Source organism: Phaenicophaeus curvirostris, chromosome 24 (genome assembly GCF_032191515.1).
Source record: "Phaenicophaeus curvirostris isolate KB17595 chromosome 24, BPBGC_Pcur_1.0, whole genome shotgun sequence".
NCBI lineage: Eukaryota > Metazoa > Chordata > Aves > Cuculiformes > Cuculidae > Phaenicophaeus > Phaenicophaeus curvirostris.
In genome coordinates this window covers 4,993,897-5,021,867 of record NC_091415.1, presented here as the reverse complement: position 1 = coordinate 5,021,867, position 27,971 = coordinate 4,993,897, and the positions used below count along the sequence as shown (strand labels likewise).

The following is a 27,971-nucleotide window of genomic DNA, read 5'->3' as shown; positions in this document are numbered from 1 at the left end:
TGACTTTTTAGCACGGGTAGTATGTGCAACTCAGGAGGCAGAACCAGGATGACATTTCAGATCATTGGACCTCCAGTCCTGGGAGGACTGGAGGTCAGTGGATGACTGAGGATTTGCAAAGCACCAGCACTCATCACACCTGTGCCTCCGTGAACACATCCGTCCCCTGCTGAAGTGCGTGGACATGCAGGAAGGACTGGTCAGAAGAGCCTGGAGCCACAGACATTTATATATTCCACGTTCCTCTCTGGGAATGGGAAAAGAGCAACAGCCAAACATCTGCCACGGCTGGAAAAACACAGATGAGTACTGAGCCGGAAAGCCACTGGGGGAGTGGAGGCCAGGCTTGTCACAGGGACCTGAAGAGCTGGAGACTCAGAGATGGCAGCTCACCTGTGTCCTGCCACAAGGAAAACAAACATCCAGCTGTCCCCAAGGTGGCATTTGAAACCCTTCGGCCCTTCTCAGCACAGTGAGTCACAGGAGCTGTTGTAAACACCTGCCTTAGGATGAGGTGAATTATCAGCAATCCAGATGTGCCACTGCCCCAGCTCCTCAGCAACGATGCCTCGTGGAAGTCGACCTCCAAGTGCTTTGCCGGCAGCCTGTGTGGCAATAGCATTATTTCCACGGGGCATATGGGGAAACTGAGGCACAGTCACCCAACTCACTGGAGATCTTTTGCAGTGGAACTTGGGCTTGGCTACCTTTCCCTACCCTATCCCTCCTTGGACTGGGATCATAGAACCATAGAATCACCAGGTTGGAAAAGACCTGTTGGATTATTGAGTCCAAGCCCCGATGTCCCCACATTGCCCAGGGCAGGGGATATGGTCCTCCAGGACCCAAGACCAAAGCCTGCACCCCCTCAGCATGAACTTGAGGTGAAATAGGTCCCTTCCCAGATCTCTTCCAAAATCCCCTAAGCTGTCATGGTGAGAAGGTCCAGGTGCTGGTTTCAGGCACCTGGAGCCTTATTTGAGACCAAAGTCTCGTGTTTTGGGGTTTACACCAACCCTCCTGAGAGTGTGATCTGTGCTAATGTTGCCTCTATGACACATCGAAACTGCATCGCTCGGCCCGAGAGTTGGTGGGGTTTTTTTTACGAGGAAAAAACACTACTGTAAAAAAAAAAAAATCAACCGCAAAACCTTTCCCATGTGTGAAGTTGAGTCATATTTAGCAGCTTCAGCTAAAGAGAAATATTTTTAAAAGGGGTAATGGGGGAGTTTCTTTCATCCTTTCCAAGCTTTTGGTCCCCTTCCTGCAGGGTAATATTTTTGTGTCCTTAATCACCATATTTATTACAGTTAGGAAGGGGTTAAGCGACCCAAAAAATGAAACAGCAGCTCCTGTTTCAAACTGGAGCAGCCTCCTCAGTTACCTGAAGTGACACACAGGCACGCGTGTGCATTCGAAGGGCGCGCGGGTTGAAGAGACGGAGATCTCACCCCGCTGCCAAAGCTGTGAGAAAAACAGAAGCGGCAAAATGTCATTTCAGGTCAACCCCTGCTGAAATTTTTCACCTTCCCTGCCCTGAAATGGGCAAGAACTGCTGGGCCCCACCGGCACACGCAAACAGTCTTGGAAGGCATCAGTACCGACCCCAACGGAAGCCGCCCCCACGCTGCCAACCACGCAGTGCGGATGTGCCACGGCAGCCGTAACCTCAGTGCCAGGCTACTACTCATAGTAGGTTGCTCGCTGTAGCATCTGTGTGTGCACGGGCACACAGACACACGGGTGCATGTAGATCCCCTCCCAGGCACATGTATTTGGCTCAGTATCATAGAATCATAGAATCACAGAATCGCCAGGTTGGAAAAGACCCATCAGATCATCAAGTCCAACCATTCCCATCAATCACTAAACCATGTCCCTCAGCACCTCGTCCACCCGTCCCTTAAACCCCTCCAGGGAAGGGGACTCAACCCCCTCCCTGGGCAGCCTCTGCCAGGGACCAATGACACTTTCTGTGAAATATTTTTTCCTAATGTCCAGCCTGAACCTCCCCTGGCAGAGCTTGAGGCCATTCCCTCTCGTCCTGTCCCCTGTCCCTTGGGAGAAGAGCCCAGCTCCCTCCTCTCCACAACCTCCTTTCAGGTAGTTATAGAGAGCAATGAGGTCTCCCCTCAGCCTCCTCTTCTCCAGGCTAAACACCCCCAGCTCTCTCAGCCGTTCCTCATCAGGCCTGTTCTCCAGCCCCTTCACCAGCTTTGTTGCTCTTCTCTGGACTCGCTCCAGAGCCTCAACATCCTTCTTGTGGTGAGGGGCCCAGAACTGAACACAGGATTCGAGGTTTGGTCTCACCAGTGCCGAGTCCAGAGGGAGAAGAACCTCCCTGGCCCTGCTGGCCACGCCGTGTCTGATCCAAGCCAAGATGCCATTGGCCTTCTTGGCCACCTGGGCCACTGCTGGCCAGGTTGGCTTCTGTCGTTTCCAGCTGAGACGTGACCATGGCAATTGAAGCACAGCCACGGATGTCAAGGACTTGGATTTCAGTCCTTTTCTCCGTTTTCCAGCTGAGTTATCCCTCTTTTGGGGAACAGGAGGGAGAGGTGGGCAGAGCAGATCCTCCTTCCCTTGTCAGGGTGGAGGGCTCACTCTCCTGTTTTTCTAGCTGGGTGTTTCCAAACAAGGTCTTTGATAAAGCAGATAGATGAAGCGTGAGAAGATGATGCGTGAACTGCTGTGGAAAAGTGGGAGGGAAAACTCCTACAAGGAAGATCTGTCCCTCAGGCTAGGAGGGAACAGCAAGGCAAAGCCACCTTGCCTAGGTGGAGGGAACAGGAGGCATCTAAAGGAAGATTTGCAGGGATGTGCAGACACCAAAAGTGACTCCAGGACAGATGGATGGACTCTCTGGGTGCTCAGCCTCCCACCCACACTGAGAGTTCCCGCTCCAATGCTGGATGTTTTCCATTTCTCTGAGTTTCCAGTCATGTTACGGGATGAAGGGATTTGCAATAACCCTGTTTGTCATACCTTGTAGCCCACAGGTTTTTACCTCAGAGTGGAAGCAGTCATGTTTCCACCCTCTGTGGACCAGCTCTTTTCTGGAGGCTTTCCCAGTCCAACACAGAAACCCCTGACCAGTCGGGCAGTGATCTTCCCGAAGCTGGCTACCTCAAAATGCTCAATTTTTGCCAGCTCTTATGTTTCTCTTCTCCACTTCAGCTTCAGGGTGGGAAAGGGAACTGATTCTTCTCTCTTGGCTTTCGTTGGGTTCAGAATAGAAAGCTGCTGAGGACACTGGGCTCAATGCTGGGGATCCTGGGCTCAATGCTGGGGATCCTGGGCTCAGTGCTGGTGATCCTGGGCTCACATTTGGGGATGCTAGACCTAATGAAGAATTTCTTCACTATGAGAGCAGCAAAGCACTGAAAGAGGTTGCCCAGAGAAGCTGCGGCTGCCCCATCCCTGGAGGTGTTCAAGGCCAGGTTGGATGGGGCTTGGAGCCCCTGATCCAGTGGGAGGTGTCCCTGCCCATGGCAGGGGTTGGAACTAGATTATCTTTAAGATCCCTTCCAACCCAAACTATTCTTTGATTCTATGATTCTATACTGGGCTGACTGCTGGAGATTCTGGACTCGCTGTTGAAGAACCTGGTCTCACTTCTGGGGATGCTGGGTCTTTGGCTACCTCTGCCCCCCAAAATATCTCTCTGTACCTCAAGAGCAGCTGATGGAGAGAGAAAGAGCAGGAATAGGTTGGCTCAGGGCTCAGCAGCTGGGTGCAAGGCAGCAGCGATGAGCCTGTGCCGCCCTCTGCTGTCAGCCCTGTCCTCCAAAGCCAGGCTGTTCTCGCAGAAATACGCCTGCTTTTTAATTTCCCTTCCCTTTTTTTTTTTTTTGAACGATCCCGGCCCTGCTGCTATGGGGACAGCTTGAGAGAGTTGGGGTTGTTCAGTCTAGAAAACAGAATATTCCAAGGAGACCTCAGAGCATCTTCCAGTGATGAAAGGGGCTCCAGGCAAGCTGGGGAGGGGCTCTGGATCAGGGAGGGCAGGGACGGGATGAGGGGAAATGGCTTTAAATTGGAAGGGGGAGGACTGAGGTGAGCTTTTAGAAGAAATTCTTTGCGATGAGGGTGGGGAAGCCCTGGAACAGGGAAGCTGTGGCTGCCCCATCCCTGGAGGGGTTCAAGGCCAGGTTGGATGGGGCTTGGAGCCCCTGATCCAGTGGGAGGTGACCCTGCCCATGGCAGGGGGTGGGACTGGATGGGCTTTGAGGTCCCTTCCAACCCAAACCATCCCATGATTCTATAACGGTGGCTCCTCCCTCAGCCATGACCAGGACACCAGTGGTGCCACCAGAGCCACCTGGGATCCCCCCCGCCCCCCGCCCGTGGTTCACCCCGCCCCCCCCCGCCCTCTCCCAATGGTTTCGCCCAGTGCGCGCTGGGCGCGTCCCACTCAGCCCCGTAGCCTGCCGGTCCCGCCCCCCTGAATTACGTCACCCCGCTCCCTCTCGCTATTGGCCAATCCACGGCGCCTTGCCCGAAGCGTCCAATGGCGACGCCCTCTCCGCCCTCACCCAAGATGGCGGCGCCCCCCTCCGCCCACACCCAAGATGGCGGCGCCGTCCCCGCCCGTCCCCAAGATGGCGGCGCCGTCTCCGCCCGCAGCCAAGATGGCGGCGCCGGGGGCCGTTGGCGGGCGGCCGTGAGGCGGGAGCCGCCGCCTTCCCCCGCGCTCTGCCGCTGCGCGGGGCCGGCCGGCCGGTGGGCTCCCTCGCTCGCTGGCTGGCCGGCCGGCCGGCCGGAACCGCCTCTCCCGTCCCTTCTCCTCCCCATCGCCATGGCGGCCGAGAGCGGCAGGCAGTTCTGGAAGCGCAGCGCCAAGCTGCCGGGCAGGTGAGCGCGGGGCCGGGCGCGGCGGGACCGAGGTGGGGGATCGGGGGCTCCCGGCGTGGAGAAGGGCTGGGGGCCACCCTGCGAGGGACCGAGGGGTGTCAGCAGTGTCCGCCCCGGGGCTGGGGGCTCGGGGGGACCCCTCGAGGGGTTCGGGGGGACCGGGGGCTCCCAGCCTGGTGATGGGTCTGGGGGTGCCGCTGGAAGCGGTCTGGGGGACAAGGGGCTCCTAGCCTGGGAGTGAGGGCTTGGGGTGACCCCTCAAGGGATTTGGGGGTACAAGGGCTCTCAGCCTGGAGGTGGGGGCTTGAGGTGACCCCTCAAGGGGTTTGGGAGACCAGGGGCTCCCAGCCTGGCAGTGGGTCTGGGGGTGTTCCTTCAAGGGATTTGGGGGGACCAGGGGCTCCCAGCCTGAGAGTGAGGGCTTGGGATGATCCTTCAAGGGATTTGGGGTGACTAGGGGCTCCCAGCCTGGAGGTGGGGGCTTGGAGTGATCCTGTAAGGGGTTTGGGGGGAGCAGGAGCTCCTAGCCTAGAGGTGGGTCTGGGGGCTCAGGGTGATCCCTCGAGGGGTTTGGGGGTGCCGGGGCTCCTACTCTGGAAATGGGGGCGAGGGGTGACCCTGCAAAGAGTTTGGGGGTACCAGAGACACCCACTCTGGTGATGGGGCTGGGGGTGCCCCTGCAGGGGTTTGGGGGTACCAGGAGTGTCCACTCTGGGGCTGGGGATGAAGAGTGACCCTGCAAAGGATTTCAGGGTACAAGGGGCTCCCAGCCTGGGAGTAGGGGCTTGAGGTGACCCCTCATGGGGATTCAGGGTACCAGAAGCATCCAACCTGGGGCTGGGGGCTCAGAGTTCCCCTCAAGGGATTTGGGGGGTAGAAGGGGTATCCAGTCTGGGGCTGGGGACTTGGGGTGACCCTGAAAGGGTTTTGTGGGGTCCAGGGGCTCCCAGCTTGGAGATGGGGCCAAGGGGTGACCCTGCAAGGGACTTAGAGGGTACCAGTGGTGTCCACCCTGAGGGCCTGGGGTGATCTCTCCAGGAATTTGGGGGGTAGCAGGGACACCCACGGTGACCCCTCAGTGGATGGTGACTCAGAGTGCCCCTTGCAAGGGACTGAAGGGGTACCAGCAGCATCCACCCTGAGGTTGGGGGCTTGGGGTGATGCCTGCAAGGGTTTGGAGGGTACCAGGGGCATCCAGCCTGGGGCTGGGGGCTTGAGGTGACCCCTCAAGGGTTTTGGGGGGCTACCAGAGGCACCCATGCTCACCCCTCAAGGGACGGGGGCTCAGGGTGCCCCCTGTAAGGGTTAAGGGGGCACTAGAGGCACCAAGCCTGGGGATTGAGGGTGACCCCTCAGGGGGATAGGGAGGTGTCAGGGGCACCAATGGGGGCTCTGGGTGCCCCCTGCAAGGCTTTAGGGTACCGGGGCACCCACCCTGGGGCTGGAGGATTGAGATGCCCTTGGTGAGGGAGTTGGGGGTTACTTGGGACACCCCCCTGGTGATGGAGCTGGGGATCCCGGGGTGCCCCTGTGAAAACAGGGTGTCACTGAGGCACCAGGACAGTGCCAGGACTGCCCTCTCATCTGTGGGGCAGGCCAGGCCATGGGAGGGCTGCGGGGACTCTGTGTGCCTCCCACACCTCGTGAGAAGCAGGATGGAGGGATCAGGGCCTTGAAGGCTTTCTGGGGCAGCTTTCGAGCCAGGTCTGTGCTGTGCCCCTTTTCACAGAGCCTGTAGAAACCTTGTCCCTTCCTGGAAGCCCTTGGAGGTATCGCCTTGGGTGGCAGCAGGGGTTTCACAAGAGCTCGTCCCATCTGATGCTCCTCACATTTGCTCTCGTTTTCCTGTTTTGAACCCTCCCCTTTCCCTTCCAGTGCACGGACACAGTTGGAAATGCTCATCTGGCCTTAAATCCTGCTGGATTGGTTAAGTCTTTCTTTCCAATGTGCTTTCGTTCGGCTTGTTGTCACTGCACCAGCGCCCTCAGGTTGATGGGACAGCCAGGAGGCAAAGGGAAAACAACAAGCCCTACGCGCCTTCCTCCTCTTTTGAAAAAAAGAGGAAATGCAAATGCTGTGTTCTCCAGGGGTCATTTTGCTTCCTGATTGTTCCATCCCTTCCCCAGAGAGCACGGCCGTGCTTCCAGCCGGTGGTCTCTAGGCAGTATCTTCTTTCCACAGTGGGCGACTTGGAGCTTTCAGCTTGGAAAGCTCAAACCAGGTGAACCGGTCTGGGAGGCAGCCAGTCGTGCCTGGACAATGCACTCAAACGTCAGGTTGTTTTTTGGCAAAGCTCGACTCTGCTTCTAATTAGCTGCTTGGCAAATACTCTGCTGTCCAGGAAGCTTGTTGCCCCCTCCGACTACCCTGCGTGCTGCTCCTTTGCAGAGACGTTTACCGACAGGTCTTAGGCAACACAGCCACGGAACGCGGAGGTAGGACGTGCTGCATCCATGGCTTCATTTTTTTCTGAGCTGTGAGAGCTCTTCCCATGCAGATTTTTGGCTCCCTCCTCTCTTTGCCCTGACCAGCTGGCAGAGGGAGGCTTTGTAAGGATTTGGAGACTGTCAGCTTCCTTTTCCATGGCACTCTGTGCGTTTTGGTCATTTGGTTTTTAGTAGCTTTTCGCTGGTGCTTTTTCCCTGTAGTTTTGGATGACAGAATGAGTAAATGTTATTTCTTGTTTTCGGTGCTGCCTTGTGGGTTTTGCATCGGGAATTCCCGCCCCAGTAACTTTCTGGGGATGTGTTGGCAGGTTGATTGTGTTATCCTGTGTGATGGGGTGTTTATTTCCTGCTCCTGGGAGAGACTGGCAGCCAGGCTGGGGGGATGGACGTGTTTAAATGCTTCCTTAAAGGGGAGAAACAGTGTCTGCTAGGAATAGATAATGTTCTGTGTCCACAGTGGCACTGAGGTTTCATGGATGCGCTTTCTGCTGTGGTGGCAATAACCCACACCCTGCAGTGATCTCCTTGTGAGCGGTGTAACACAGACACCACAACTGCGGTACCAGACACCGTCAGTCACTTATTGTACCAGATGCTGAGCGTACAGGTAACAAGAAATCCTATCCCAAAGTGCTTCAACTGTGACCAGCCAGGGAACACGTTGGTTTGGGAGCACAGCATCAGCTTAGGGCTCGTTGCTGACCTGCTGGTGTGTTTGTTGAAATGCAGTACCTGCTTTGATCTCTCTGTCTTGAAAAATCAAGCGAAGATTGCCTCGGACAGGATGTTGGGCTTGGAGACAACAGATTCATCTGGCCATGCTGCATCAGGGAAAGCCAGACAAGAAGGAGTCAATAAAGTCATTGAGCTTGGTGGCATCGCTCCCCTGCTGCACTTTTCTTAGTGAGATGTGCTAATGCACTTTTGTGTGGAGCTGTAGGATCTGCTGGGGATCAACCATGGGGACGTGAGCTGTTGAAGCGGGATCAGACATCGAGGATACCACAGACACTACGGCACAAACTTGCCGTCTGGCAGTTGTGCTTGTGGTTGTGTATTTTGGAAGTCACCTGTTGCACATCTTGGATTATTTGCATTCCTCCTGTTCAGCCCGTTACCCCCTCTGCGTGGTTGGATAGGGCAGAGAATTGGTAAAGATGGGATAAACACGGGGAGAACCTGCTTTGTGCAGCGGTTTGAGTTCACCGATACAGGATAGTAGCGTTCAGCCGTGTCTCTCTAGCCTGCTGGGAGCAAGACTGTCCCTGCCAGCCGCTTGTGTGGGAGCACAGGCTGACGGGCTGCACAATTCGATCAACTCAGGATGCTTTGTCTAGGGGAGCCTGGGTTCAAGTTCTTTAAGAGGAGCTGTTTGGGAGGTGAGAACTTCTGCTGTTGTGGTGGCCGTTGGCCAGTGAAGGCATCAGCCAATTGCTTCAGAGCCCCAGGAAAGGGTTTCCTGACCCAGAGATGGCTACCACATCCCCTCCTCTATCTCTAACGCACATCAGTTGCTTGGCTTGTGAAGCTCACTCCTTCACGCGTGAATCAAAGCGTCACCCATCGGCAGCTCGTGGGTCCCTGCGCAGAGAGGAGCAGCATGGTGACGGCTCTCACGAGACGGTGCGAGCTTGGTGCTGGGTACTGGAGAGGCTCAGCCAGCTCCTGTTCTACGAGAAGCTGCTGTGAATCATTGGGAAGCAGCGCTGATCTGCAGGGGTTGTTTTTCATACTCCTGATGATCTGCTTGCCTTGCCCACCCACGAGGGTGCCTCTGCTCAATAGCTGTCCTGACTTCTAGATGCTAATTAGTCAGCAAACTCTTTCCTAGGCTTGATTGCTGCTGGTGGGTAAACACTGTGAGCCTTTTCAGCATTTCGAGCCACGAGGAATGGCTGTTGCAGTGGTGAGCCCACCCCTCACTGGGCTTCACCCCTAGCATCTTTCTGTGGTTGTTTCCAGCCTCTGCCCTGGATCTCTGCTCTCTCCTCTGCCAGCTGGGACTGTTCCTCAGCATCAACTGGTTTCCAGAGTGCTTTCCAGCTGCACCAGGCTGCCATCCCTCTTCTGCACAGCTGGGCTCTGCTCATTTTACTGCTGGGCACCATCTGCAGCTCCTGGAAACCAGGCCAGCTCCGTTGACCCAAGAGAAGCCTGTTCCTTGTGTGCCAGCTCTGAATGGACCCTTGTCTCCACCACGGGATGTGGGGCTGTGCTGCGTACCAGGGGAGGGAGAGAACTTGTTTTCCAGAGATAGTTCTTCAGGGTGGGGTGGTTGCAAATAGTCACCCAGATGGAGGTTGTATGTTGGGATCCCTGTCTCATGCCCAGAGCCTGTAAAATCAGTGATGAGCACTCCTCTAGCAGCTCCTCTCTAAGGTGATGCTCCCTGCACCCTCGGGCTCCCTGTCCCACAGGAAGTGGAGCCGAGGGACTAAGTCATGGTGAACCATCTCAGGCCACATAGGAAGCAGTCGATTAAGCAGGGATTTGTGTCAAACCACGTACCATACATTGACTACAAGCCTGAGAGCCACTGTTGGGTTCAAACCCTCGGGTGTTTTGTGGAGAAGCCCCAGGGCTGCTGGCTGGAGTCTTTCCGGGTCCCACAGGGCTCAGAAGCATGAATTCCCAAACCTGGAAATCCACTTGATGGAAAAGAGAATGAATGTCAACGTATAATGAAGGGGACTGAGACGCGTGGTCACTCGGGTTAAATCATTGGTGCAGAAAAGAGCAGGTCTCAAATCCCAGCTCAGACTGCAGAGAGCCTGAGAGCTTAAACAAGCATTCTCTTTGCTGCTGCAAAGAACAAATCTTCAGCTGAATGTGGCACTTTGGACCTAAGGCTTTGAAGACAGAAGGTTATTGATGTTGCTTTTGGTCTGTATTCAACTCCTGACAGCAGGCAAGACGTGTGACCCCAGTCTGGGCTAAGGAGATTATTCGTGGCTGCAAAGTGGCTTTTTGCATTGTCTTTTAATTTTCCTATCATCTTCCTGCAGCATCCAACCTGTCTATGGAGCACAGCATCCTCCCCTGGATCCCCGGCTCACCAAAAAGTAAGTGTTTATCTTCTAGAGATGCAGGCTACGAGGCTTTGCAGGTTTTTGTCTCTGTCCTGCAGTAGGTGGAGGTCTCCAGCATCCTCTGGCACTGGGAGGTTCCAGCGGGGAAGGGCAGCTTTGGTGTGTGGTCCTGGCTGGAGCTCTGCAGGGAAAGCTTATCTACTAGCCCCCTTTATGGCCAAAAATCCATATTGTGCAGCTGCATCAAAGGAGATGGGCATAGTTTTTAGCCCTCTGCTCCCCGTCAGGGACAGAAGAAATAAGGGAAGGGGAGGTAAAGCTGCCCGGCAGCTGCAGAATCACAGCACCCTTCCTGGCAGTAAAAGCCAGAGCTGATCTGAACTGCCTCCTTGTCTCTATCTCATGTTGTGTAGCGGTGAAGGTTTCCCCTTTTCTATGACGCTTCAGGTGGTGGACTTTGACTCCTGTAGCTTAAGGGTAAATGCAAAGGCTCCTCCTGTGCCTGAGAAAAGAACCAGGCTGGTCTGTCTCCCGGGAGCCATCGCAGCTGTGTCAGGAGTGGCCACGAGTGCAGACTGGCTCCAGCTGACCTCTGACATGCCTCTCCACAGGTCGCGAAGCTTTTTTTTTGGGTGTTCATCTAGAGGATGGGGGGAGGCAGAGCTGGAGGAATTTTACGTCTCTCCCGTTTGCCCTTCTGAGCTGGGAAGCCTGGCGCCGCTCCAGCTCCCTGCTGGCACTGTGGCCTCCGTGCCCTGCTGTCATACCAGCTCGGGCTCTGCCTCCTGGCAGTGGGCTGCCCAGAGAGACTTAACACATTCCTTGGGTTTGGGAGGTGGAACGGGGCAAAAACTGGAAAAACAGACTGGCTGATTAGAGTGAGGGTGTTGTAGGGAAGGAAAGAAAATGGACTTGTCTGACAGCATTGCTCTGATACTGTTTCTCTCTGGCCCCCAGCTTCATCAAGGACCGCTCCAAAGCCAACGCGCTGCCTATGAAAAGCAAGAAGGCCTCCAGCTTTCACGAGTTTGCCCGCAACACCAGTGATGCCTGGGACATTGGTGATGATGAAGATGAGGACTTCTCTTCCTCCTCTTCTTTGCAAGCTCTGAACTCTAAAGTGGCCAAGGCCACGGCAGCCCAGGTTCTGGAGAACCACAGCAAGCTGCGGGTGAAACCCGAGCGGGCCCAGGCTGCGCTCAGTGATATGCCCACCAACTGCAAGGTCATCAAGTCCAGCAGCGAGGCCCAGCTCTCCAGGACATCTGGTAAGAGAGCAGCCTCCTGCTCCAGTGCTCTCCTCATCGACTGCTGAATTCAGCCGCTTGCTGCTCCTCACAAGTTACAGGCAAGAGGCTGTGGCACAGCTTGAAAGCCCCACAGAGGCTTTCACCTCCCTGTAGTATCTTACACTTCAGGGAGCTAGTTTTGGAGTCCCTGCCTTTATGCTTCAGTCTCCTCTGCTGCTCAGTATCCTGCGTACAGGCATATCTGTCACAGAGGATCCTGTGTTCTGGGTGCTAAGGGGTTTTGGAGATATGTCAAGTTCTTACTTGGGAATATAGAATCATTAAGGTTGGAAAAGACCTCTAAGCTCCAGTCCAACCGTCAGCCCAACCCCACCGTGCCTACTAAACCATGTTCCACGACACAATAGCTACACCATTTAGGGGACTTCACCACTGCCCTGGGCAGCCACTTCCAATGCTTCAGCAGTGTTTTTATTACCTGCTTCCTTTGTGCCCAGAATTCTGCTTTTAGTGAAGGCCCTGGTGAGCCCAGGTGGCTGCAGCTTGAACAGGGAACTGGGCAGCATCAGCCCTGTTCCCTCTGCCTCTTTGCAGGCTGACGGCTGCCTGTGCTGTGAAGGTAACTCAGCAGATCCCTGCTGCCAGCAGGTGGCATTGGCAGTCCATCCCCTCCTCTCTCTGCACTATTAATTAGCTTGATCACTATTTCATAGAATCACCAGGTTGGAAAAGACCCATCAGATCATCAAGTCCAACCATTCCCATCAATCACTAAACCATGTCCCTCAGCACCTCATCCACCTGTCCCTTAAACACCTCCAGGGAAGGGGACTCAACCCCCTCCCTGGGCAGCCTCTGGGACCAATGACCCTTTCTGTGAAAAAGTTTTTCCTAATGTCCAGCCTGAACCTCCCCTGGTGGAGCTTGAGGCCATTCCCTCTAGTCCTGTCCCCTGTCCCTTGGGAGAAGAGCCCAGCTCCCTTCTCTCCACAACCTCCTTTCAGGGAGTTGGAGAGAGCAATGAGGTCTCCCCTCAGCCTCCTCTTCTCCAGGCTAAACACCCCCAGCTCTCTCAGCCGTTCCTCATAAGGCCTGTTCTCCAGACCCTTCACCAGCTTTGTCGCTCAGAGACCAGAGAAGAACAGGTCGGTTCCTCAGAGAGTCTCAAGGGCTCCTTTGGCCTGTCTCCTGTATCTTGCCAGCGGCTGCCCATGTGGAAGGAGAGGTCTGATCCACTGGGTGCCAGGCCGGGTGCCTGGATGCGGGAAGAAGAAAGGGAAGGAGAAATGGGGAAGTGATGGAAGAGCCAGGAGTGGGCCAGTGGCGTTCTGTTTGCTGGGGCTGGGGAAGAGAAGGGTGAAGCGCACAGTAGTGAGTCTTTGGCGGTGGCCAGGGGAGCAATGTAAGAAGGCCAATGGCATCTTGGCTTGGATCAGAAACGGTGTGGCCAGCAGCTCCAGGGAGGTTATTCTGCCTCTGTACTCTGCACTGGTGAGACCACTTCTCGAATCCTGTGTTCAGTTCTGGGCCCCTCACCACAAGAAGGATGTTGAGGCTCTGGAGCGAGTCCAGAGAAGAGCAACGAAGCTGGTGAGGGTGCTGGAGAACAGGCCTTATGAGGAACGGCTGAGAGAGCTGGGGGTGTTTAGCCTGGAGCAGAGGAGGCTGAGGGGAGACCTCATTGCTCTCTCCAACTCCCTGAGAGGAGGTTGTGGAGAGGAGGGAGCTGGGCTCTTCTCCCAAGGGACAGGGGACAGGACAAGAGGGAATGGCCTCAAGCTCCACCAGGGAGGTTCAGGCTGGACATTAGGAAATAATTTTTCATGGAAAGGGTCATTGGGCCCTGGCAGAGGCTGCCCAGGGAGGGGGTTGAGTCCCCTTTCCTGGAGGTGTTTAAGGGACGGGTGGATGACGTGCTGAGGGACATGGTTTAGTGATTGATGGGAATGGTTGGACTCGATGATCTGGTGGGTCTCTTCCAACCTGGTGATTCTATGATTCTGTGATTCTAAGGTAGGGTTGGAGAGGTGCTGTTTCATTCCCTATCTCACTGTAGCATCTGCTCCTTGCAGAGGAGGCCTGTGTGCGGACCCCCCTTCAGAAGCAGCAGTCCCTTCCCCTTCGGCCTGTCATTCCACTTGTTGCCCGAATCTCTGACCAAAACGCTTCGGGTGCTCCCCCCATGACAGTGAGGGAGAAAACTCGCCTGGAGAAGTTTCGGCAGCTCCTTTCCAGCCACAACACGGACCTGGGTGAGTGTGGCACAACGGGGGTGCCTGCGCGTGGGGAGGGGAAGGCAAGAGGAGGCCTGCTGCCTGCTTCAGGTTGCAATCAGCTCTGCTCCAGGGTGGATAAAATGACCACCTGCAGTTGCTCCAAACGGGATATCTGCGCAAACTGGTTATGTCCTCCACCAGCTGCCTGGGGGCTGTTGGGCTCTGCATGAGAACCGAGGCTCTGGAGGTTTGGAGCACATACAACCACCAGTGTCGTGCCCAGGCTGAGCTGAAAACATCTCTACTTCCCTTTCCGCAGACCCACATCCCCAGTCCTTGCAAATGTGGAGCCTTCCTGGAGGCTCAGTGTCTCCAGATCCTGCAGGAGCAGACTGGGCTTTCCTCTCCTTCTAGGTGTAGTGGTGCCTGGACGTGCCTAGGATCTAATCCATTGCCACCACTGTCCGTTTGCAGATGAGCTGAGGAAATGCAGCTGGCCTGGTGTGCCCAGAGAGGTCCGGCCCGTGACGTGGCGTCTCCTCTCAGTGAGTACTTGGAGCTGTGATGCATGAGGCTGGTGGGGGGAATGTGCCGAGCCAGGGAAATGCACTCCTAGACCTTCATGTGTTCCATAACCAGATTTGCTCATATCTGCCCAGCCTGCAGGTGAGACATAGGTTTCCTTGGTTGTGGAGTGTAATCACTACATCCTCTTTGAGTACAAAGCCCAGACTGATGCAGGGAATATGTGTTTTGCTCTGCTTTGGGGAATTGAATCCTGTGAAGGTGGATTGCTTCAAGATCAGTAAAGGCATCCGGGGTTGGAAAAGCCAAATTCCATGAGAACTCTTTCCCCAGCTCCTGAGTCTGTACCTGATGCTTCTGGGTGCACAGCTCATGGGCAGGACTTCCGGGGATGATTTGTGGTGAGGAAGGAAATTCTGCTTTGACATGAGTTTTCCTTCTGCAGGGTTATCTCCCTGCAAACATGGAGCGGCGAAAGCTGACTCTGCAGCGCAAGCGCGAGGAGTACTTTGGCTTCATCCAGCAGTATTATGATTCCCGGAATGAGGAGCACCATCAAGACACTTACCGACAGGTCCAAACCCTCTGCCTGTTGGCTTTCTGCCTTGGTTATATCCCTTTCCTCCCTCTTGCTGTTTCTTGTTCCTGTGGTTGGTGTCATACTTCTAATTCCTCTAGCTGTAGCTCCTAGGAGTCTTCTCCTTGGAGATAGAATACCATGTTTCTGTCCATCTTTTTATAGATAATAGTTTAAGCCATTCCTAAACTGATCTAATGACTAGATTTCAGAGACAACTCTGTCCCAGCTCTGGCCACCTGCCTGCACCTGAGCAGAGGAGACATGAAGATAAAACTGTAGATGATTTCCTCAAGGCAGCTGCCATCTGCAGCCCTCACTATGCTTGTCAGCAAGTGCAGCTCTCACTTGGGGGGACACCAAGGGGTGCATTCTCCTCTGTTAGCCTGTGATGAGTTATCGTGCCCCCAGAAAGCACAGCTGATGTGTGTAACCCACCCTCTCTTCCAGATCCACATCGACATTCCAAGGACCAACCCGCTCATCCCCCTCTTCCAGCAGCCACTCGTCCAGGAGGTAAGGGGAGAGTGAAGCTTCTGCCCCACGTTTGCTGTGGGATGTGTGTGGGGTTAGACCAGCACTGCCACCACTGACTTAGCTTTGTGGGGAAACTTCCCTGCCTGGCAATTCTTGCTGAAACTTTCTGGTCTTGTTGCTTGTTCCTGAAAGGCCTCAAGGCTCGGAGCTCAGGGGTTATGGGATCAGCTCTTTTGTGGCGAGATGCAGCCGAGAGTTGAAAAAGACCTGAAGCTTTTGTTTTGAGACAAATTCAAGGCATTTAAACCAGAACAGGAGATCAATTTTGTTTTGCTACAGAGCCTTTATGTGGAAAACGAGGGCAGGGATGGATTTGAGAGTTGGGCAGGTTTGGATTTGAGAGTTAGCCAGGAGCTGTGGGCATCTGTCCTCTTTGGAAACGGGCTTGGCGTGTGTATGTGGTGTGTCAAGGTGTGCTGGGGCAGTGTGGAAATAACACGTTAGTTGTTGGAGGGAGGCCACTCTTAGGAACTATCTTGATCTGTGATGTTTTCCTGTGCTGATAACACATAACAGCCTTAGCTTTCCAGGCGATGTCCAGCAAAGCCTGCTGCTCTGCTAATGGGCAACCCCATCCTGCAGGTGGAAAGGCCTTCAGCCACCTGCATCTTGAAAAGAAGGCTCTGCGTTTCTTCAAGCAGAAGCTTTGATGAGGAACTGCCTTGTTCTGTGAAGTCTGGGCTGGTCTGCGGAGGGGGGTGGATCTGTGGATTGTGCTTCCTTATCTCACTCCTATTGCTGTAGAAAAGCCTGGCAGCCACAATCTCTGCTCCCTAAGCTTAGCAGTTATGCTTTTCTGCTTTTATGCACGGCTAATGCAGGTACCTGCTTTCCCTCCTTCTTCCCTAGATCTTTGAAAGAATCCTGTTTATCTGGGCCATTCGACATCCAGCCAGCGGCTATGTACAGGGAATCAATGACCTGGTCACTCCCTTCTTTGTTGTGTTCCTCTCTGAGTATGTTGGTAAGTGAAATTTGCTGTACCGAGCAGGTGCAGCCTCTCGACCACGGGGTTTGAAATGGTGTGAAGTGCTGGCATCAGAAAAGCTTGTCTTGCTGGAAGGGATGATGTGTTCTTCCCTCAGCACCTCTGCCAGGCTGGACGTGCATCTTGACCACTCACAGTATCTTTGCTGCCTAATTGAATTGACTTCACTGGCACAACCTTGCTGGGCTCCGGGGAAGTTGAAATGCTAAGTGTGGATTTGCATTTCAATGTGCTTAACTTCCTTACAGTTTGGAGGAGAATGGAGTCTTTTAGGCGCCCAGGGAGTTGAGGCAAAGCCCTGATATACAGAGTTGGGGGAGGGAAAGGTCTTGCTCTCAAAGCTTGGGCTTGGAGCTAGTTCTTGTTCTAGGAAGCTGGAATGAAGCATAAAGAGCCCCTGCCGAGAATGTAAAATAAACTATTTAAATAAAAATTCCTGTCCCGTGCTGGTAGTACAGGTGTGTTTTTCAAGCTGAGAGTTTCAGAAGGCAAATTGGCTTCTCCCCGCTGCTTTTTGGCTTTCTTGTCAGCCTATTTCTTTTTGCCAGAGATCAAGTCATTTCCACCCATAGCATTTTGTTTTATTCTTTCTGCAGCTCTAGCTGTGTTTTGAGTTTGACATTAACATTAGGATGCTGTAATCCCTATGCCTAAAGGCTCTTAGTTTCACTGTAAAGAGAAGGAAAAAGGAATTTATTAGACTGTATTTGTGGCAGAGAAATCCTGATGAGCGAATGTTAAGGTCTGATCCGAAGCTTTTTGGAGTCAGTGGGAACCTTTCTCCTGTCTAGCTAAGGGTTTGTAAACTGGTTCTGATCTAACACTTCTGAGTACATTATGAAGAGCTAAGCCACGGATCCTAGGAAATGCTGTTGCTGCTTGCAGCCTGAAGGAGAAGCACAGACAGAAGCACAGAATGTGGCTTTGCTAGCAGCTGGAGTGAATTCCCTTTCCTTGCGAGGTCAAGAGCCGGTTAGGTTGAGTCTGAGCAGGTTCCCTTTGTGTGGTTTCTCCTGTGCGTTATTGCTTGAGCAGCACTGATGGTACTTAAGGTGGAAGCTGGTTGCTCACGATTGATTTATTGGGTTAGAAGCAGAGCTGTGCAGGCATGGAGTTATCTGTGCAAGAAGGGAGCTGGTCTGAAGCATCAGAGCTGCCTGCAGGTAACTGGTGCGGCTTCCTGCAGTCTCATACAGTTTTGGGTCTCTGGGCTCAACTCTCTGCGTGTGGCTACAGAGTTCATGCTGCATTGGGCTTTTCCGTCTCCCACTGGAGCCGTGCTTCTCGGCATCTTCCAGGTCTGTTTCCTCCTCCAGCTGAAGCTTTCTACCTAAATATGGTCTTCCTATTTCCAGCTATTTCTGAAACTTGTGTTGGAGGGAAAAAAAACCCTGTCAGACCTCTGTATGGGATCAGTTGATTTGAATTTGGCCGAGCAATATCACGCATCCCCTTCTGTTCCCTGAGCCTGGGTTCAAAGCCAGCCTTTAGGTCACTAGGTGTCTCTGCAGCTCCCTGCTCCTAGGTCTGGCTGTGTAGCAGACTGAGTTTAAGGACAAATCCAGGCTGGGCAGAGAATGGATTGGGAGCAGCCCTGAGGAGAAGGACCTCGGGGTGCTGGGAGATGAGAAGCTCAACATGAGCTGGCAATGTGCACTTGCAGCCCAGAAACCGACTGTGTCCTGGGCTGCATCCAAAGCAGGGGGTGCGGAGGGGGCATTCTGCCCCTCTGCTCTGCTCTGGTGAGACCCACCTGGAGTCCTGTGTCCAGCTCTGGAGCCCTCAGCACAGGGAGGACATGGAGCTGTTGGAGCAGGACCAGAGGAGGCCACGGAGATGATCTGATGTCTGGAGCACCTCTCATACAAGGACAGGCTGAGAGAGTTAGGATTGTTCAGCCTGGAGAAGAGAAGGCTGCGGGGAGACCTTAGAGCAGCTTCCAATAGTGAAAGGGGCTCCAGGAAAGCTGGGCAGGGACTCTGGATCAGGGAGTGCAGGGATAGGACAAGGGGGAATGGTTTGAAGCTGAAAGAGGGGAAATTGAAATGATACCTTAGGAAGAAATGGTTTTTGTGAGGATGGGGAGGCCCTGGCTCCGGTTGCCCAGTGAAGTCAAGGCTGCCCCATCCCTGGAGGTGTTCAAAGCCAGGATGGATGAGGCTTTGAGCACCCCTACTCTCCTTTCAGAGCAGGTGTTTTCTTGACTACAAGATGCTAGAAGGGATGCACTGTGCTGCCTGCTGGCTCCTCTGCTCGGCTGCCCACCGTTTTCCCTGAAATGTTTGTGTCGGAGCCTGTGAAGGGCTGTCTCCTGCTGCAGCTGACGCAGCAGGACCCTCGTGACTCTCCGGGGACTGTGGTGTGCCTGTGGGATTCGGAGCTGACAGGCGGAGGCTGGAGTTCACAAGCTGTTGGCTTCAGTCTGCTGTTCAGCACAAGACCAGGCTGCCACCTTGTCTTCCATTCAAACTAGTAACTTCTCACAAGGCAGTCTCCATCTGGTCTCCATCTCCAATTTCACTTTAGGCTTTTAACCCGTTGTCCTCAGCTTTGGACAATCACTGCATTAGCTGACAACAAATCAACTTTTCTACAGATCAATTAAAATCTCTTCTCGGTGCTCACCAGCTGATGGTGTCTCCATTAGATACTAGTTGCTAGACCAAAGCTAGCAACATCCTTCGGAGGGTTTGTCTGGCTTCCCCCCAGGGGCTGGTGTGTGTCTGAGGAAAAGGTGGGTGGTTTGGGTAGAGGATGGTCTATAGCTTATCAGACAAGTTCAGGGAGCGTTTTGGCAGCTTCTCTTCATTGAATTTGACACAAACAAAGAACTGACAGCCAGCAGTAACCCAGGAAACTCCCAGGCCTTTGTGTGCAGAGGGATTAAACGCAGCTTACTCACAGTAGCAGTTGGAGCAGTTTCTGGCTGTACTTCTGTGTCTCTGACTTTTGATGCCTTTCCATCTTTGCCGTAGAAGGTGTGGGGAAAAGGTTGTACGCCTCTTCCCCCTGAGAGAGGTGAACACACCAGGGAGTAAAAAGCATTAGCAGGAAGCTGTTCCTTCTAGCTGCCCTGGGATGCTTTGGGAACTGGATGATCCTGTTAACCCGCATCTGAAATGGTCCTGTTGATATTCCTCCCTTCTTTCTGAACTTGAATCCAGTACGTGCACCCCTTTTGACCAGTTTCAGAGAATACTAATGGGGCTGAAGCAGGGAGAAAGCAGCTCCTCCCCAGAGCTTCCTGTCCCTGTGCCTGAACTCTGCTGCCAGTTGGGATCAGTTGCTTTTCCCATACTTGCATTCGCTCTGGATGCAAAACTCAGGCTCCTTCCAGGTGCTGGGCAGACCACTGTGAGCCCTTGGCAGATGAGATAGATTTAACTGCTGTGTTTTCCCCTTTCCCCCAGCGTGGTAAGCTGGCTCACCTTCTGTGATGCTTTACCTGCCTCCTGCACGAGCACAGCTGCTAATTTGCAGCAAGCATGAGCGGTTTGAGCCCCTGCCACTGACGGATCCATAGCTGGAGCAATTCCTCCTCCCGGCTGATCGATGGCTTCTGCCACAGATTGCTGAGCACTGCTTGCTTCCAGCTGGGGCCACTGTGAGGAAGAGCTTGAGTGAGGTGTTGGGGCTGCAGGAGCAGCTGAATCTGCTGTTGCTGCCCTCTGGAAGAGGTGGGCGCAGGCTGGTGCTGCTGGGAAGGCAAGGCTTGAATAGTGAGGATGGAGAGAGGCTGTCTGGTGTCCGAGGATTTGGGACAGGGATGGCATCTTGGCGCCTGTCAGAGGAAACTGCACGCCCCTTTTTCCAGGTGATCAGAGAGGGCCCAGCAAGCCTGGCTTGCTAAGCTGTTAGTCGTGCTAAAACAGCCTCCCAGCTTAGATCCTGCAGCCCCTCCTGCTGCACTGAGTCACTCCCGGCTCTCATGGCTTGTGTTTGCATTTAAAATGGCAGTGACAGAGCTCAAGAGTTCAGAATCCCCAGGTAGTGTCGGTGCTGGCCCCCACACCCTCTCCCAGTGTTCTCTGCCCATCTCAATGTACGACACCACTTCCAACCCCAATTCAAGGCCTTGCAGGAGGGACTGTCCTGGTTTTGAAACCTTTTTGGCATTTCACTAACTCTATAGAGGAGAGCAGAGCCATGGAAAGTATTGATCTTGCTTGGTTCTAACTGACTTTGTTACTAAATCCTAATCAATGGTTAAATTAAGACTGTTTCCTTGTTAGCAGGAGAAGTGGAGCTTGGATGAAGGGAAGGGGATCCTTGTCCTTGAGTATTAGTAGTCACACTGTGACTGACTCGGCTTGTTCTGAACTCTGGTTTTGCCCTGGACCTGCATGCCATGCAGACTTGCTCGTTGCTGTGCAGAGCTGTGAGCTGAGTCTGGGTTTCACCATTCTCCTCATCCTGTCCTGCGCCCCAGCTGCTGGAGTACGGGGAGTCATGGAACCCCCCCCTGTACAAAGCAGGGGTGTGGGTGGCTGGTGCTGTGACTACTCTGATCTGCTGCAAGAATCACAGAATCACTTGGTTGGAAAAGACCGACAGCATCATCGAGTCCAACCATTCCTAACTGCTAAACGATGTCCCTCAGCACCTCATCCACCTGTCTTTTAAAGACCTCCAGGGAAGGTGACTCAACCCCCTCCCTGGGCAGCCTCTGCCAGTGCCAATCACCCTTTCTATGAAAAATTTCTTTCTGATATCTAGTCTGACCCTCCCCTGGCGGAGCTTGAGGCCATTCCCTCTCGTCCTGTCCCCTGTCACTTGGGAGAAGAGCCCGGCTCCCTCCTCTCCACAACCTCCTTTCAGGGAGTTGGAGAGAGCAATGAGGTCTCCCCTCAGCCTCCTCTTCTCCAGGCTAAACACCCCCAGCTCTCTCAGCCGTTCCTCTTGTTCTCCAGCCCCCTCACCAGCTTTGTTGCTCTTCTCTGGACTCGCTCCAGAGCCTCAACATCCTTCTTGTGGTGAGGGGCCCAGAACTGAACACAGGATTTGAGGTTTGGTCTCACCAGTGCCGAGTCCAAAGGGAGAATAACCTCCCTGGCCCTGCTGGCCACGCTGTGTCTGATCCAAGCCAAGATGCCACTGGCCTTCTGGCTCACGTTCAGTCGCTGTCAACCAACACCCCCAGGTCCTTCTCCTCCAGGCAGCTTTCTAGCCATTCTTCTTCTAGTCTGTAGCACTGTGTAGGGTGGTTGTGCCCCAAGTGCAGGACCCAAGCTACGCTTTTGTGGAACATTTGAGGCAGGGGTTTGAGTTGGGTCTATGATGTCCCTTCTGTATCTGCCCTGAGCTCTTTTGAAATCACAGGCGCTTTGCTTTCCCCAAGCCCCAGCTGCCCTTGGGCTCTATGACACTGGCAGTGATGTCCTGGCTGTCACCGTGCCACTGGCTTCCTTTCAGTCCCTGTTGGAGCCACATATTGAGTATCTCACTCTGTTCCACAGCACCTCTTTAATGATGCTGCTGAGCAGATGTTTGTGCTGAGCCACAAACTCCAGAGACCGGGGATTCTTTCAAAGCGCCTTGCTGGGGATCTGATACTGTTTTGCTTTGACACAGGTTACTGCTCTTGTCCCAGTACTGGTGCAAGCAGCGTGGTGTTGCCATCACCTGCACAGGTCACCACATCACCTTCTCCGTTGTGGAGATGCACCCAAAGGTCTTCTGCTCTGGACTTATTCGTGCGCGGCTGAGTGATAGTTTTAGATGATGACTGGCAGCTGGAAAACAGCTTTGCTGCTTTTTCTGCATTAAAAGATTGCAAAATTAATGCAGGGTTAAGTCCTTGCTCGTCTCTAAAGCTCCCACTGGGAGTTTGCTCCAGAGCTGAGCTCTGCCCTAGAGGATGAGCAGAGGTGTGAGCAATGTTGGAGTTGCTTACTCTGCGCTTCCCATCCTTCTGCAGGCAGGATCTGTTAGTGTTGGTTTTCACCAACCAATCCTGAGGCCTCACTGAGCTGAGAGGGTGGCACGGCTCCAGGCCTGAGCCTCATCTTCTCCCCCTCTTACTCTTTTCCAAGGAAGATCAAAGATGCTTCTTTAGGATTTCCGAGCCTCTGGGTTTGGAAATGGGCCAGTTCAGAGGCATCTGTTGATCTGATTTAGCAGCACAAAAGCGGTGTGAAAGGTGCTCTCCTTCTTCAGCCCTTTGCCTGGGTTGGAGAATTGGTTCAGCGTGTGGGTGCTGTGCTCTGTGCCAGGCAGGCTGCTCATGTCATGCAGGGAGCTTTGTAGTGCCTCTTGCCCTGCCTCGTCTTGATAAAACCCCTCAATGTGCCCCACGAGCCTGTCCTTCTGATGCTCTTCCCTCTCTCTTTTGCAGAGGAGGACGTAGAGAACTTTGATGTGACAAACCTGTCACAGGACGTTTTACGGAGCATCGAAGCCGATAGCTTCTGGTGCATGAGCAAGCTGCTGGATGGAATACAGGTGAGCCTCTGGGCCCGTGGAGGCTTCTCTCGCCTTGCTGGGGTAGCAGTGCAGTCATCTTCTCTCTGTGTTTGGGTGAGCGGTCCGCGTGTCCTAGCATTAGGGAGATTTTGCTACGCCACTGAGTTAAATCTGTGGGTAAAATCCTGGGGAAATAAGATGTAATGCCTGTCCAACTGTTACTGTCCCGACTAGGGACTTCATAGCGGGCAGATGATCCTGGTGCTCAAGAGCCCTGTCTCCTCGGCTCATGATGATCTCAACTCCCTGTGGAGCTGAGGGTCTGGGTTTGGTCATTTCTAGCTGTTAGAGCTGCTGCTTCTGACTCATGGCCTCTCCCTGCAGGATAACTACACTTTTGCACAGCCAGGAATCCAGAAGAAAGTCAAAGCTCTGGAGGAGCTCGTCAGCCGAATTGATGGTAGGTGACAGGGGATCTGAACAGGTTGGAGGCTCTTTTGTCACAGCAGAGGGAAGCCTCCTTTGCAAGTAGTACCCGCAGGGCAGACAAGACAGACACTTGGACGCAGGACAGAGTAGGGTCAGCTAGAAATTCCCTGGGGACAGCCTTTTTTTCCGGCCAGGTAGCATGGGGTGCGGAGTTGGAGGCATTTGGGAGAACAAGGTCTCAGCCTGAAAGTGTCGGAAATCCAGTGTGTTGGGGACAGTGCCAGGTGCGGGAGCTGGGACACCGTGGTCCCCAGGTATGTAAGTGAAATGTGCTGTTTCAGAGCAGGTACATAATCACTTTAGGAAGTACGAGGTCGAATACCTGCAGTTTGCCTTTCGCTGGATGAACAATCTGCTTATGAGGGAGCTGCCTCTTCGTTGCACCATCCGCCTCTGGGATACCTACCAGGTACGCAGGATCCCGCTGCCTTCCCTGCTTGGCTGTGGGACCAAGTCCTTCTGCATGGAGGGATGGAAGTTTTGTGGCAGTGCCATGCAGCTGGGGAGATGGGGGAAGCAAAGCAACGTGACCCTGGGATGTTTGTAGCCGCTTGGGTGATGGGTGGCCCAGTAGGACATCTGTGTCTGGGGAAGCTGTGCTCCGGCTGAGCTGCAGGAGCTGACCCATAGTTTTGTCATCTGCAGTCGGAGCCAGAAGGATTCTCACATTTCCACCTGTACGTCTGTGCCGCCTTCTTGATCAAGTGGCGGAAGGAGATCCTAGATGAGGAAGACTTCCAGGTAAGTCCTTGGGACTGGGGGTAGAGGGGAGGGAATTGCTCTGGTTTGGGAGCCCAGTCTGGGTGCAGTCAGTCATCACCTCAAAGCTGGCTTCAAAATCATCCCATCTCAGGATCTTTGCCTAAATGTAACTTGGTGCTGAGGCCAGAAGTGGGTAGTTGGAGGGTTCAAACATCCAATACCAGCTCCTTGCTTTGTTCCGGCTTTGGTCGCAGTAAGCCCCTTTGTGTTTGCCTTCAAGTGCCCAGCTGTAACATTATGGTAGCACCCCTTATCTCAAGAGGTTTGGGGGCATCTGAGGTGCTTCGCTGATTCAGATCTAGACACGAGGACGTTTTAATGCTGTCTCTGAGCCTTTCAGACGTGTGAGTGGCTGGAGCCACAGTTACTGAGTGCTGCTGCCTCTGACTGTGCTGCTCTGGATCTGAACTCTGTCTTCAGCCACCTCAAACTGAGCACCTTCCTCTCTTTCAGGGCCTTCTCATGTTATTACAAAACCTGCCCACAATACACTGGGGTAACGAAGAAATCGGACTCCTGCTTGCTGAAGCCTACAGACTCAAGTACATGTTTGCAGACGCCCCGAATCATTACCGCCGATAGGTGCTAGGACTCGAATCCCTCCTCTCCTTTGTGCCCATCCCCTCGTCCTGGCCTGATCTGATCACTGTGGCATTTTGTCGTTCCAATTCCTCGGACACTCCGGCTGGGAGCTGCTCCTCGCTGTACAAAGCTCACATCGACTCTTGTCTTAACTCTTAACGTGTGCCTGTCTGCCACTCCGTGCGCCTGGATGTGCCACTGCAACGACCGTCAGTATTTCACGCCGTGCTGGTGGCTCGAGCCAGGGAGAGAGGCTTGAAGGGGCTGAGGGAGGACGTGGGGAGCAGCTTTAAAATAAACTGGGCTGAGGATGAAGCCCTCCTGTCCTCTCCACCCCTTGCCCTGGGCTTTTCCAGCTGGGACTACCTTGGCTTCGCTGCCTTGTGTTAACTTGCCACCACGTGCGCTGCCCCATCTGCTCCCTTCTCCTGACACCATTCAACTCCCAGATGAAAATGCCTTATCAGAGACCCACCTGGCCGGAACATCCTTCCCCCTGAGGGTGGTAGGGCAAGAAGTTTCTCTCAGGGCCTTACTTCACTCCAAGGGTCCGGAGACCCCAAGTACTTTGTGGGTTCGTGAGAGAGCCCCTAGCGCCTGCCCTCTCTGCTTCTCTCCATCCTCTTCACCTCCCACTCCCCCAGGGCAGCAGGGTGGGGACGGCGGAAGGGGAACACTCCATCCACACCTGGTTCCAAGGACATGCGCCAGTTTGATGGGACTTTTGGTGACTGATATGCTGTTGGTGCAGCCCCTCCGGCATGGGGGGAGGCGTGGGGGAGCTGGCAGGGGAGTGACACCTCCCAAAGCCCCCTCTCCTCCGAGGCGTTCCATGTATATTGTGTTCTTGTGTATATGGGTCAAAGATGTACAATATACGTCTTCTGTTTGTAGCAGATAATGATTTTATATTTATAATGTGCACCCCTTGTTCTCCTCATCCTCTCCACACCTGGGAAGGACACCTGGGCCATGGTCTTGTGGGGCTTTGGACCCCTGTGCAGGTGGGGTGCATTTCAGAGGCACAGGTATTTCTACTGCAGCGTGTTTTTGCAGTGTTGGATCTGCCAGGAAGAGCTGCGATAGAAACGCTTATCTCAAGGCTTCCCCTACAAAGAGGAGTTGGAAGGAGGAAGATTTAGATTAGACATTAGGAAGAAATTCTTCTTGATGAGTGTGGTGAGGAACTGGGCCAGGGTGACCAGAGAGGTTGTGGCTGCCCCATCCCTGGAGGTGTTTAAGGTCAGGTTGGATGGGGCTTGGAGCCCCTGATCCTGTGGGAGGAACCCATGGCAGGGGTGTAGAACTGGATGGACTTCAAGGTCCCTTCCAACCCAAACCATTCTATGATTATAGGAGGTGGGAGCTCCCAGCGGGAAGCAGGGGAGAGCCATGTCAAGGAAACAGGGTATAGGGGCTTGTCTGCTGCTGGTGTGTGTCCCTCCAAGTGCTGCAGGGCAGAGCCATGCTGGTGCCACCGGTGGGGCTCTTCAAGAAGGAACGATCACCAGGAGTGCCCCCAGCACTCCCTGGCCAAGCAGATGTGTCCTCCTAGGGTTCCTCCCACGGGGATGGCAAGGACTGGGCTGATCTCGCTGCCACCTGCTTTTAAATCAAACCTGTTGAGAATGTTTTAACGGGCCGTTTTCTTCCTGCAGGTAGGCACCATCTGCATCGTGCGGGAGGGCGTGGGAGACAGATCTGGGCCACCCTGGGCTTCTCCCAGCGTTCCCACAGGGCAATGTGGGCTTTCCCAGCAGGGCGTGGAGGTTCCCAATCCTTCTGCTTTCCATTCCTATTCCTGTTGGGAAAAGGCAGCGGGCTGTGAGGCCAGGGCCGAGCATGTGAAAGGCAGAGCCTTGTTGCCAATAAAACTCCAAACAGTGGCTCAAGAAATTGCTTTCCTAAAGTGGAGTTGTTTTTCTCAGCCGTTTGGTCTTTCCCTTTGTTTTAGTGCGTGCTGTTTGTTGTTTTCTCCGAGAGACCGCGGGGTGTCCTTTGTTTAACATGACGAGGAGGAAAGAAAACCCAAACCCAAGAACTGAACCACGTGGCCTGGCAAGTGTTCGCGATGCGGTCGGGGCGGCGAGTCCTTGTTTGCCCTCGTGAGGGGCTTTGGGCAGGAACCCCCCTGTGCCTCAGTTTCCCCACCTATATAATAAGGGTGAGATTTCCCCTGTTGCATCGTGCTGGGAGACTCCGTGGTGTTGCTGTTATTCCGAGCAGCGTACAGGAGGCTCACCCTCCCTCCATGCTGCTGTTGACAAACTTGTAACACCCTCAGTTTCCTTCCACCCTCTATTAATTAATTTGTAAAGCTCAACGGGATGGAACAAATATAATTACTTCTGAGCCAGTCTAATTACCTACATTTGTTACTCAGGCTTTGCTAGCATTGATAGCGAAGGGCAGGCTCTCCAGCTCCTTCTCCTCAGTCCCACCAGAGCCACACAACCCCTGTCACCATCCAGGGTTTGTGTCCCCTCGCAGCCGTGTCTTCCGCACCGCATCCTGCCTGAGTGGGATTTCTTCTCCCAGCCTAGAAACTTCTTTGTGGGCTCAGATGAAAGGCTGAGCAGCACTGGAAGAGCAGAAACTGGGAGGTTTCTTGCTGGGAGCAGAACTGAGACACAACTGAATCTCAACAGATTCACCCCAGCATCATCCCTGCTCACAGTAAGAGTGGCAAACAATTATTTCCATTATCCAAAAAGGCTCTGATCAGAGCAAAATCCAGGCTTTTCTTTAAGGAAAACACCTGCTGGTTGTGCAGATTTTTCCCAACCCCCTTGCCCAACATGGTCATGCGCTTCTTTTGCGTTTCCCTCGGCAGGAGCGAGGCTTGAGCTCCGTGTTTGCCGTCAGCATCGCTTCCTGCTTGGCACGCACTGAGATGCTCCTGATCTCCAAACGCTGTCAAATGGCTACACGAAAAAAAGATACTTCCAGCTATTCTCTGAGGAGAAGAGTGCTCTGAGGAGACCTTACAGAGACCTTCCAGCACCTGAAGGGGCTACAAGAAAGCTGGGGAGGGACTGTTCACAAAGGCTTGGAGTGATAGGATGACGGGCAATGGGGATAAAGTGGAGAGGAGAAGATTTAGACCAGACAGAAGGAGGAATTTCTTCACGATGAGAGTGGTGAGGCCCTGGACCAGGTTGTCCAGAGAAGTTGTGGCTGCCCCATCCCTGGAGGTGTTCAAGGCCAGGTTGAATGGGCCTCAATGCCCATCCAGTTCCAACCCCTGCCATGGGCAGGGCCACCTCCCACCAGATCAGGGAGTGTGTCAAAGCCGCATCCAACCTGGCTTTGA

General features: G+C 53.9%; 2 protein-coding genes across 3 annotated transcripts in view; both read left to right on the top strand.

Annotated features, from left to right (window-relative positions):
• C24H6orf89 (chromosome 24 C6orf89 homolog) overlaps positions 1-11,177 on the top strand; it is a 146,870-nt gene extending 135,693 nt beyond the window's left edge. For both annotated transcript variants that reach the window (XM_069875803.1, XM_069875804.1), the window contains exon 9: positions 11,166-11,177. The gene's annotated coding sequence lies outside the window, so the exon portion shown is untranslated. The remainder of the gene's footprint in view (positions 1-11,165) is intronic.
• TBC1D22B (TBC1 domain family member 22B) lies at positions 4,584-26,554 on the top strand. Its single transcript, XM_069875776.1, has 13 exons — positions 4,584-4,854; positions 10,307-10,363; positions 11,288-11,598; positions 13,653-13,832; positions 14,271-14,341; positions 14,767-14,895; positions 15,349-15,414; positions 16,285-16,399; positions 22,758-22,864; positions 23,210-23,285; positions 23,596-23,723; positions 23,960-24,055; positions 24,530-26,554. The coding sequence occupies exons 1-13, from the start codon at positions 4,799-4,801 to the stop codon at positions 24,656-24,658; spliced, it is 1,521 nt and encodes a 506-aa protein (XP_069731877.1). The 5' UTR covers positions 4,584-4,798; the 3' UTR covers positions 24,659-26,554.
• Positions 26,555-27,971: the final 1,417 nt, after the last annotated feature.

What these genes read in the sequence shown, in the direction of transcription:
- TBC1D22B (XM_069875776.1), top strand. Translation starts at nt 4,799, where the DNA reads ATGGCGGCCGAGAGCGGCAGGCAGTTCTGGAAGCGCAGCGCCAAGCTG. An exon ending in AGCGCCAAGCTGCCGGGCAG is followed by an intron (nt 4,855 to 10,306) that starts GTGAGCGCGGGG and finishes ATCTTCCTGCAG; the next exon opens with CATCCAACCTGTCTATGGAG. An exon ending in GTTCCTCTCTGAGTATGTTG is followed by an intron (nt 16,400 to 22,757) that starts GTAAGTGAAATT and finishes TCTCTTTTGCAG; the next exon opens with AGGAGGACGTAGAGAACTTT.